Raw genomic sequence first — 12,431 nt, 5'->3', positions numbered from 1 at the left:
GATCTGTTGCAAGAGTAAAAAGAAAAATGGTATGTTTTAAGGATGCACAATTTATCTTAAAGTGTAAGAAATTAGGGAGAATAATAGTACCACAATGGAAAGAAGTCTTAGACCTTTACCTTTGTGGCAGCATCAAAACAGACAAAGCCTGTGCTAAAGTCAATGGTAAGTCCCATAAGATGGCTCTCCAAAACGCAGGCATACGTCTTGCACTGTAAATGAAAAAACAGAGAAAGCAGTTACCACAGAACACATTTCTTCAACTTTTTTTCTAGAACCAGAATTACTTTGTCTTTTTTTTACTGTACACATATCTCAAAATTAGCATCTGAAAAAAACCAAAACAATTTGTGTGTAAATAGGCCAATTTACTGCTGAGTAACAGTAAGTCATACATTATTATGTGACCCACCAAAGGTATGAAAGCTATAAATGTCCCTCAGGAAAACTGAAAATTGCTTACTGTTGATGTGAAGGTAGAAAAGCGACTGGTTTATTTTCTTACAACACTGAAAAAATTTCATGTATTTCAATAGATGTATAAAATCTGAATTCAGACAGTACAGGGGTGCACATAGTCACTATAATTATAAATGCATGAAAAAAATGACAATTGTTAATCACAAAATCAATGATTTAACTCTGTTTTGTCAGAGTCATATAGTATTGGTATTTATGATAGCAAATAAAATTGTGGGATTCATTTGTTTTGTGGGTTTTTTTTGAGCATCTATAGCATAAAACTGCTACGAAAATGTAAACTTTGATTCTAAATCGTTGTTACAAAAGGAGATGATATTGCCTTTGGCAACATCTCATTAGTAGAATAAAAGAGCGTTAATCAGTAGAAAGTAACGTATTTCACAGTGACTTACTACTTAATAAATTCTCCATGCAAAAATGTTCAAGTTTTGCATGCAAAGCAAAATAAATTTGCAGAATTATTTTGCTAACTTCTTACAGGATATATAAAACAACTACATTTTTATTTGCAGACCTCCAAGTTATTTAGAACAGACACATAGCCTTTACTTAGAAATTTGGCAAGGAGACAGTATCTCAGATTCAAAATATGTATCGCCATGTAATTCACCTGACCTTCCCCTCAGCAGCAGTCCTGTCTACAATGCGCTTTGCAGCACCACACTGAGCTGGCACAGCTACCTCTAGAACAACACTGCTTAAACATAGCTCTGTGCCTAAGCTAATAAGCTTCACTGAGAAGATAAGATTTATGAGAAGGAGGACATATCAGCCTGGGCTCAATATTGCAGTGAAAAAGCTACCCGCTTCTCAGACTCTAAGCTCTGTCGGCAAGGCAATACACAGCTCATGGAGAAAGGCCTAGTTCAGCACAATATGGGTATTGGTGCAAGAAACTGCATCGTAAGGTTGATAATTAAGAAGTTTGTATATATTTATCACATATTTTAGTCTTTAAGAGTGACTGATAAAAAAAAATATTGTAGAAGTTTGGCTTTGATCACTGTTTTTTCACATATAGATCATAAAAAACTTATCTAAACAGAAGGATACCCCTCTCAAAACATAACAGAAAATATTCCAGCATTCATTTCTTGTTCTTTCACACAATACAGAATCTTAAATTGAGCTTATGAATATTTCAGCAGATCAGGGGCTGAAAGAGACAACTCAGAGCATTATTTTCTTTAGACTCTACTTCCTCAATAACATCCAGTTTAACTATGGAAAGAATGATAAATTGTAAGCCTACTATAAGCTATATCTGAAGGAAAGGGAAACCAAACTATAAGTCCAAGATATAACTCAGACTCAAACTCAGATTCAACTTCAGAGGAGACAAAATTCTAACGTAAGGTACTGCAAAGCAGCTTACATAAAAATCCTTACATTAGGTCACAAGCGAATACAATACAAACAAGAACAGCAAGAGAAAAAAAATGATGATAGAAATGCTAAAAATTTGAGCATAAATAGTAGAAACTTTAAGGGAACTTGACAATCATATAATTGTACTTCATTATATATATATTTCAGTTTCATGATTCTTCACAAGCCGTAAGCTAGCAAGGAAAAAGGATCTCCATTTTAACTTTTTCCTTAATTATTTTAGTAGCTAATTATAAAAAACTACCAGTTACTTTTGCTACTCTAAATAAAATTAACTAAAGAGTGACTGTAACACATTATGATGACACACACTACAGTGTCATTTCACATATTATTGCCAAATTATTATCAGCTTGACTCTTTCCACAAAAAATCACATCTGCCTGCCTAACTTTTGTTTTAGACAGCTATCTGGCAGAAGCTATGAATTAGGCTTAAATAGAATTTATACATATTTGTAGTGAGGCATTTTAAAAATATTTTCATTTGCAATATATTCTTTAGACATATATAAAAATTGAGTCTCACTTAAACTCAGTAGAGGTTAATGCCAATTTATGTTAGTTGAGAAACATGGTTATTATTTGCATGATTATACCATAATATCCAAAATATTTGAATAATTTTAAATGGTTGCTTTAAACAGCAGTTATACTCTCAAAATTACATGATTTCATAGTATGAGAAACCTGCGCACAGCTGGACTATCATTCACATGAAATATGAATATTTATATGAATATAACTGCATAAAACAGAAGTTTAGGAAACATTTACAGTTGATGTCTTCATTTTAAACTTGCATCCTTTTTTTCTCTCAGAGCAATGAAAGAACTTCTCTGGGACAAATTATATCACTACCTATTCAAACCAGGCTTCATATTCATCTGGAAATTGATGGATAAAAGCAGTAAAAGATTGCTGAAAGAAAATACGGAAACCAAGGCCAGTTATATTAAAAAATGAAAGTTTTGTTTTGTTTGCTTTCCAAACTGGGATATAGAAAGATAGGCAAGAAAGAAAGGTGAAATTGTAGGTGCATGTTCCACAGTAATAATCTATCACAAGATGGTTGTTTGTCCACTTTTTCAAATGTGCTGTAATTATTTAGACTCAGGAAATAAACATCTTGAGCTCTTAAGTGCAACTCTGAACATCAACAGTGTGAAAAGTTAAAAATCTGAGGTTAAGTTTTTTAGAGAAACTTCTTTTGGGAGATAGGAGTAGTTTTGAATAAATGAAGTTCTCATACCCAAGAGAAAAAAACTAAACAAGGAATGCTACAGCATGACTCAGTATCAAAGACAAATAAATATGAAGTGAATTCTAGGTTAGGGGTTATTTTAGAAAACTGCCATATCTTCTTTTATTGATGGCACAGTACACTTTCTGTGAATAACATTACAGATAGTTATACAGGAAAGATAAAGCATCTTAAATATTTAGTAGCAGAGGTATATGCTGTCAAAAATTTTATACAGAAAAGCTACATTTGTATTCTTTAGTACAACAACCAGAGCTCAAAAGGTAAGAGTCCACTGACTTAAAAGATACAAGTGGAACCTTTTCAGATTCCTCCTCCAATGAAGGTAACAAGCATTAAAACTGACAGTAGTGCATCATTTGCAAAATGGATGACCATTAATGTATTAGCTAGAGCTCAGTCCATCTGTAATGTTGGCTTATAGGTCAGAAGAAGGCCAGTATATTTATATATATATATATATGTATGTAGCTAACAATTTGTCTAAATAAAAATAATAAAAAAAAAAACGTCAGAGCTTGTGTTAACAAGAGAATGCAGAAAATGATGGCACGGAAAGTGAGTATTAGCCAGTATTTGCACAGGGTAATACGTTAATGATTTTTGTAGAAGTGTGTACAGAACTCATGTCAACTTCAACTAAAACTGTTCCATCCACATGTGTTTTTTAATGCTTGGAACGTTAAAATATCCATTAGGATTATAACTTTTTTAGTTATAACTTTTGTGGGTTTTTTCCTCCTTTTTTTTTTTCTCCTATTTTTCTCCCATAATAACAATTTGAGAGTTCCAGAAGGGCAGAGATTTCTTCATTTAAGTCTTTATTATGTCATAATATGTTAATGTACCAGAAGGTAATCATCAAGGCAGTTGTTCTCACCTGTATCCGTTCAACTTCTAAAAAAGTTGCTGTCTGGAATGCTTTTTCCCATAGTGCTAGGTCAGACTCTAATTCCACGGAAAAGTAAAGATCTTCTCCAGATTCAGACTGGACACCAAAACAATGTTTCCGCCGGTCCAGTAGATCACTGTCCTGATGAAAACCTGAAGTTATATAATCTGGCATACATCAATAAATATTTTTTTGTTGCAAATATGCCCCAAATCTAGTCTAAACATGGACATCTCAAATAATTTTAAACAGGATCCTGATACTCAGGATGGTACAGAACAACATAGTATATCTGGCATAAATGTCACTATTTTTAGCAAATTGTCAAAAATGTTATCAGCTAAATGCCTTTAAATTGGGTAAATAATACAAAAGGCAATCACTTTCTATTCACATGAGAACAAAAAGATCAGTTTCTCTGACCTGTGTTACTCTCCCATCCTAGTTTGAAAGGCTTACCAAAGGAAGCAAGGGATTTATTTAAGTATCTAAAAAGCCCATCTGTCCTATTTTGCTTATGGAGGCTAGATAAAATAAGTCCATATTTCTGATGGCTTAAAAAATCCACTGTAAAATTTGTATACAGCTTTATATTACCAGCAGAGACTATGCTGGCTGCCAGTGATCAGTTTGCTGGCTTTGGACATGGAGAAGGAAGTTACTTTTGGCTTTACTTTCAAAACAACAACATACAGTAAACGTCTGATTGCAGAAATATATAACATTTAATGATTGCTAGCAAATCAAAGAATAATCAAGTTAATCAGGAAATCTATCACTTAAATGTTTTTCAAAGGTTTTTTTTTTTTTTTTTTTTTTTTTTTTTTTTTTTCCCTGAAAGAGTAGAGGATGTTTTATGCTAAAATTCTGGCATGTAATTTGTCCTTGTGAAAAATATCCTTGTAGAAAATGTTTTAATTAATATTGTCCCTACTACAGCAAAGCAGCTGTCACAAACCACAGGCTCACCAGCTGTCCTTGCAAACAGTTCTGAAAATTTGGGTACATGTAGCTTGGGTGAAATTTCTATGTTATCCTGCTGCAGAGGTCATAACAGAGATGAGCAAAAGACTCCCAGTATAGTATCGCCACCTGGTTATACACAACTTGAATAGACCAAGGGGACCATAACTAGTAATACAAGCCTTATATTGTTCAAGCCAACCTGGGACAGATTACTAGGAACCTAAAGCTGGCAGAGAATGGAAATGTACTAAACAGAAATCTCTATGATAAACTATTTCATTTGGGCAGGTATGAAGGCAGTAGTGGAATGAGCACTACTTTCCTCCTTTTCATTCAAGTGACAGACCTAATCAAGAAGGTTAGGACAGCATCTACTCCTGGGTGCTCATGGTTCAAAATTGTTTTAGTGTCTCAAAAAAAACAGCTGTGAAGGCAATACAGCCTCTCTTTTCAATCACAATGACAAAATTGAGTTGTTTAAAATTCAAAATGATCAACTGTTGTGAAGCAATGATCTCCTTTGTTACATACCTTCCATCAATTCCTAAGCTTAACACCTCAAGAGCATGAATGAATGGATACAGGCTTTTAGATTTTAAAAACAGCATATTCAAAAATAAATACAGACTATTCACTTCTCCTCAGAGGGCTATGTAGCTGAACTACTAAGATGTACATAAACAAGTCTCTCTCCTGTGGAAAACACTTATCTGTCAATTCTGATTACAGTAGATTTTGGCCAGCACTCAAAACACAGGTCATAACACCTAGATTGCTGTCATTGACACCTTTGTTGTACTGCATGCTCAGCCTTGAAGTACACAGAACAGTATCATTATGAAAAACGTTTAATCTTGTGAGTATGTGTATCAACATAAGACACACCATCTAGCACCTCACCATATAAACTCCATCAACAGGAACTGGCTGAATAAAGGTGATAGCCAATCCAGCTTCCTTCTTTCAAGGAATAACAGCTACTTCATACAGTGTAACAGCACTTCTTGGCTAACATGGCTTTAGTGGCGTCTTAAATTCATCACAGTCCCAGAACTACACCTGATTGAATGGACTTACTGGTCCATAATCAAATAGATCTATTCAGGATGGAGTTTAACAAAACTAATGTGTAAGGCACATATTGTTTCCAGGGAAGGATTTAGCTCTTCATACTTGCAATCTCAGATAAAACCAAAAATATTTTGAATTCATCTCCACTTATTCTTGACAAGTGGCAATAGAGAAAAAATACGAGTAATAATTCAGCTGTTCATTTTTTTAAACAATGCTATGGCACTTTGTGGGATTACAAGAATCACTGTCAGTTCAAGCAACTGAATTAACAGACCCTGATTTTAAATGGATGGAATTACAATGCCTGGTTCCAGAATGCATATCTCTAGGTCTCTGCTTTGGTGGGCACAGTTAAGGTTTGACACTTCTAAATTATGCTGTTAGACATTCAGATTTTTACTGTTGCTTTTGTTTGTGTTTTTTTTTTTTCTTTTTCCCACTAATAAGAATATGCTGGCTGTGTAAAAGGGTAGTGCTCTTTTATAAACTGTGAAAATGAAAGTGTTAAAAGTTGTACTGAGATTGATCTCTGCTAAAATGTGTCTGAAAGTGCAAGAATCTTGGAACAGTCTTTTGAAGTGATTACATAAAAGCTTGTTCATTTTATTACCAATATTGTTAGCAATAATTGCACTAGATCCTGCTGAGCATTTCCTTAATCCTAGAGACTGGAGGGAGAAAGAGGAGATAAAATGGATCTGGAATATTAACCCAGAGTTTTGCTATTTATACATTAAAATGAGAACATATTGCACTTAGTGAAGATCTGATCAATGTAAGGTAGCCTTTCCTCTCAGTGGTTTACAAAAAAAATTAAACTATTTCAACTGCTACATCAGACTGTGACAAATTACACGCACAATGTACATATTAAGAAAACAGTAAAGCAAAGCTATAAAAAAGATTAAATATAAAATAAAAAGGAAATTTCTTCATACCAGAAAATAACACAGAAAAATAATTTGAAATATTCTGGAAATTTAATTTTTCTTATTTGGATTGAAAAAAAGAATACATGACAATTTACCAAAACAAAATATTATTTCTTTTAATTAGTTCTAATCTTACGATCTGCATGTACTTGTGATTTTGTTTCCAAGTTATGGACATGGTAATGGTAGAGTAAAAATGGCAACAGTAAAAAGAAAATCCAGTGAAATATATTTGAATGGTACACTTTCACTTACAATGACATGTCTCCATATATATGAGATAAGAATTTGATGTCTCTGCAAGGCTTTCTTTAATATCACTTCTGCACGTTTTTGCTACAAGACTTTTTTTCACGTTTTCATTTGTTCTCAGGCATGTAAAAAGTGAAACCTATATACCAAATCACAGATCTAACCCTATTTTTGTTTATACAATAGATAACTGTAGGAAACAGTAAGTACAGAAGGTTAAAATACAGCTATTAAAAAGTCCGAGAAAATGTAGGAATTCAAACTGAAATTTTGTCTCAGGAATCCAACTGAGAATTATCCAAAACTCTCTGCAAGTTTAAGATGAACCTATCAGGAATCTTAGAAATAGGCTTGGATTAAGAAGGAATCATTACTAATTGACTTTTACAGAGTAGCTACTTTAGTTAAAATACAAAATAATGTTCTACCCAGTTTAAATGTGGTTACAACTTCGTATTTTGACCTTGCATTTTTATTATCACTCACAAGCCAATTATAGCCAATAGCTAATTTCGTCTTATTTTCGAGCCATCTTTCATACTAGTAATGATCAGCTGTACCATTTGCCCTGATGTTCTCAATGTGAATTAATACAGACTCTCTGAAGATGAACAGTCAGCAAGCTTGTAGCAGTATGCTAATTTCCTACTGGAAGGAAAGTAGCCCTGCTGAAGGATGAGTGGTGAGAAAAGTCTTTGGCTTATACCCAGCTTCAGGGTAATCCAGCATCTCTGCTGACAGGATGGTATGACTCCTGCTTGCCTAATTAATAATGATGCCCATGTTAAGTGAGAGTAATAAATTTGTCTAAGGGAACTAAGCATGGCTCATTAGGCAGGTCCTTTCAAATTAAGGCAGAATGCCTCTTTATCAGTAAGAAGTGACATCACTTTCTCTACAGCAAGAGAATTTTTTCTCTTTGAAATACTGGCCTCTCCAGAAATAACAGTGCTCTTTTTTGATTACACATATCTCTTCATTTTTTGTATGAAGGATCCAATGAGTACTCATATTTGGGCTATTTGTTAAATCCACTAAGATGTAAGAGACCTTGAACCTTTACTACAATCAGGCAAAGACTAATTGTTCTATTCTGATATTCTGTTAAATATAGGTTATATATATATAATGTACAAAGTAATTAGGAGGTGAAACTGTATATACCAGTGACACTAGTGAGCAGTTTTTGACATGAGCAATAAAATATGTAAGATGTTCAAAACCATTCAAATCAGTTATATACACAGACAAAATAGACCTCAATATATTTTACTTCCTCTTTTAAAGTGGGGTAAGACTTAATGTTTGTGACACTGATTGTAATTAATAATGCAAAGCTGAAAAAAAACCCACAAAACCCGCTTCCTTTACTGACTACTTTAGACAGTCTGAAAATAAAAAGAAATTCGTCCTACAAAACTCTCTCCCATCAATTTAAGAGTGCAGTAATATTAAGGTGATTGTAAAAAATGATCACATCATGCCTTTACACCTGCTGGCACTAGCATCAGAGCACTGATTATTTTACACTTATTATCTCCATCTACATAAACAAAACTCCTTTCTAAGGGACTCTAATGATCTATTTCTTTATCTGAAACTTTGGGAACATTCTTTTTGGGCATCACCATTAGTTGCTATGGTGATTATTCTAATAGCATTTACAAGCAGCAGGAAACAGACTCACTCCAAAGTGAAAAAAGAGATACTTCTCCAAAAAATCCTCATTAATCAAATAGTAAAGAAAAAAAAACACCCTATGTTGCTTGCATGCAAGCAAGTACAAACGTCATATTTTTCGGATCCTTCTGAATTTTAATGTCAAAAACATACAAAAAATGTTGCAATTGCATAAATATGTTTATTTAAATTGTCACAGAATGACTAAGTCATTCTAACTAGCTAATTCTAACAGCTAACTAGCTAACCTAAAACAGGGCACAATATTTTCCAATGTTCAAATTTTATGACAATACGCATTCTGAAGGGGAAAAATAATTATGAGTACAGGATAAGTTTCAGTTTCAATTAAATGTCCATGACAAAGATCTGATTGCTTAACAGAAATAAAATGTTAATTCCTTGTAACCTACTAGATACAGTAGTAAGCACAAATGTAAAATTAATTTCCTGTTCTTCCTGATTAAAAGATAATGCAGTCTCAAAGACTCACTTGAATCAGAACATGAATCTGAATATAGGTTCCCCTTGAGTTAGCGCCGTAATTATACCTGTTTCTTCCTTAATAACGTCCACCTAGAAATGTGTTTAATGCTATCTGAGGACAATCTTCAAGAACAGTCATAAAGAAGATTCATCTCTAAAGGAAAAAAAGTACCCTATGCTAATACTTTCCACAGAAGCAATTGAGGCTGTTTTCTGTTACAGATAAAGAATAAGAGGATACTTAAAATGCGATAATCATCTCTTTGTGGATTTATTAAGGTGTTGTATCTCTCCAGACTTTGAGGCATTACTGGCTGAAAATTAAATCTGAGAATAGATCCCAGAAGAATAAATGTTATGATAAAAGATAGCAATGCTCAGGTCTTTTACTCTGAGTTCTCCCTTCCAACTTTCTCACATTTAAATAAGCATGGTGGTATTCATTTCCATTTAAGTTACCTGCCTGAGGGTATGGTTTTTATGTTCACTTTATAGTCAAACCAGTTCAAACAGTTTTGTGAAATCAATTAGGAAAAAGAATGAAATTTGTTTGTACATTTCAGATACGAACAAACAAACAAACAGAGAACCACCCCTGAAACACCTTTTGAAGCTGCTCTGGAGTTTACATCCTTTGTAACTGCAGTGAATGCTTCAGAAAAAAATCATGATCTACTGCAAAATTCAGACATGAATTTCGCAGCTGTTACTCTTATGTTACTGCTCATGAGAAATGAGAATTGAATACACTGTTCCTCTATCAAGAGGCTATGCGCTTCTTCAACAAGCATAAAGAAGCACATGACTCAAAGACAAACTGGACTGAAAATTATGTGGGAGAAAAGGCCTTATAACTCTCACATGGTGAAATTTCTGTGGTTTTTTTTTTTTTTGGTTGTTTTTTATTTGATTGTTTGTTTTCACCAACTTTAGTTACATTTGTTTTAAAACTAAGAAAAAACTAAGAAAAGGTCTTCTGAAGGTCTTCCTTGTAAAGAACAGAAATATCGGAAGGATAAGAATTAAATCTGATGAAATAAAGCCTGGAAGATAACCCAACTAACAAGTTATTCATTAGAAAAAAAAATATTTCATACATTAATACTTACCCCTTTTTCAGCAAAATTCTTCACTTGTGCAAAAAAGTTTGTGATTAAATGATGTTAAGCTGAGAATAAATTAGGGTAGCACAGTGTTGGCTATCCATGTTTCTCTCCACAAATGCTCAAGAAAAAATATGTTATATTTTCTTTCTAATAGTGCTAGGAAAAAGGTCAAAAGTGGCTATGAAAAAGAAGATTCTATAATAAGGCTACAAATAAAAAATAGTTACACAATTAATAATTCTATTTTCAGGGTTGGTTCTGCCTCTTAAGAGTAAGTAGTGTGCAGACTTTGTACCAAAGGAAATATCTATTAGTTGTCCCTGAGACAGGAACAGTATATTTCACATGATGAACAGAGCACAGATCTAGTGAAAAATCACTGTTGTGTGAAAGCCTACACTGCTAAATTCTTTACATAATAAAACCCCAATGTCTTATGATAAATTTAATCATTGCAATAGTCAGAAAGACAGGATTAACCGCAATGGAAAGCGTTTCTGGAATCAACTCAAATAATTAAGGATTGTGACCAGAAAACAAGAGGAAAATGCTACACTGAAGAAAAATGCTACATCAAAAAAAGAAAAAAAGCCTACAAAAACTGATGTATCAGAACATATTAGCGAAGAAAACACTGAAATGCATCATAGATTCTGAAAAGTGTCCTGCTCAGACTAAATCAGTGCTCAAACTTCTGATAAATCTTGAACAGCAACTAGGATGTAAAACATACATTTGCTTTTGTAGTGCATGCTCATTTTTTTTCAATTTTTTTCAAAATTTTCAATTTTTCTTTCACACTTAATTTCTGTTCTCTTTTATCATTCCTTTTGCCTTATGTTAGAAGTTAAAAGTTGGCTTTACATTAAAGGGGTGCTGTAACACCCATGCGGGTTTCATAAATAGGCAGTAAAAAGCAATTTCTTAGAAGGAAAAGGCGATGTCTTTAACCAGTAGAGAGTTTCTAAGAATCATTTAAGTATCTGTTCTGTTCTGTATCTGTTATTCTTTTCCTTTTTCTCTGTGTGCTCATCTTGTTATTCCTCCTAAGAAGCAGGATCACCCTCTAACAATGGCAGCCCCAGCTCATCTCAGCTGACTCCGTTTCCTGAGGAGGAGATAGTTTATACTATCTTAATACTATATTACATAAAAAACAACTCCCTTATGAACAAAACAAAATTTAACTCTCTAAATTTAAAGGGAAACAGAAAAAGCCTTACTTAAAAGTTATATATTTAAAAGATCTTTTTTTCTGAATCAAATAAAAAGTTAACAAGGCCTTATATGGTGGCAGTTGTCATGCAACTAATAAAACTGTTTCTGCTTTCAAAAGAAGCCCATTAAATTTGTCTAATTTAACAACGCAACAGAATTAAGGATTCTATCACTACATACACATCAAAGAAGAATCACAGAATCACAAAAAATGTGGAAGATCGGCTAAGAAACGTGGTGATCTGCAGCACATCTCAGTTCGAGGAAGGAGCAGCTATGCAGCTCCGTATGCTTCAAAGGATCCAGTGATGGAAATTCAACATCCTCAGCAGAAGTTATTTTTCAGTACTGAATGATACTAGCACCTGACATATTTTTCTTTATTGTATAAATAAAGACAACTCAATGATGCTCCTAATGCCAGTGGACAAGGGGAACATTTATTATTTCTACTGTTATCTTATACCAAAATAAGTTAGAGTGGGAACATAACCTCTTTTCTCTGGAGACATTAAATACACCTACTTTTAGAGCAGCAGGACTGAAAATCACTTCAATTACTTAGAACTGAAACTCTCAGCAGTTTAGTACTTTTTTCCAAGAACTGACACCTTGCTGAGCCCTGGCTAAAAATGTGATTTTCACTAGATTTAGTATTTGCAAAATGACTTATGCCACCTAAGCATGAGT

At 33.5% G+C, this 12,431-nt stretch overlaps 1 protein-coding gene across 2 annotated transcripts in view; it reads right to left on the bottom strand.

The window, feature by feature from the left end:
• The window catches only part of SNTG1 (syntrophin gamma 1), a 159,892-nt gene that overhangs the window by 25,271 nt on the left and 122,190 nt on the right, over positions 1 to 12,431 (bottom strand). For both annotated transcript variants that reach the window (XM_021388250.1, XM_021388251.1), the window contains exons 14-15: positions 4,016 to 4,168; positions 120 to 212 (exon numbers count right to left, since the gene is read on the bottom strand). In XM_021388250.1, the coding sequence (XP_021243925.1) occupies positions 120 to 212; positions 4,016 to 4,168 (246 nt within the window). The remainder of the gene's footprint in view (positions 1 to 119; positions 213 to 4,015; positions 4,169 to 12,431) is intronic.

Source organism: Numida meleagris, chromosome 2 (assembly GCF_002078875.1).
Source record: "Numida meleagris isolate 19003 breed g44 Domestic line chromosome 2, NumMel1.0, whole genome shotgun sequence".
NCBI lineage: Eukaryota > Metazoa > Chordata > Aves > Galliformes > Numididae > Numida > Numida meleagris.
The sequence above is the reverse complement of the archived record's forward strand: the minus strand, read 5'-3'. Positions and strand labels throughout refer to the sequence as shown.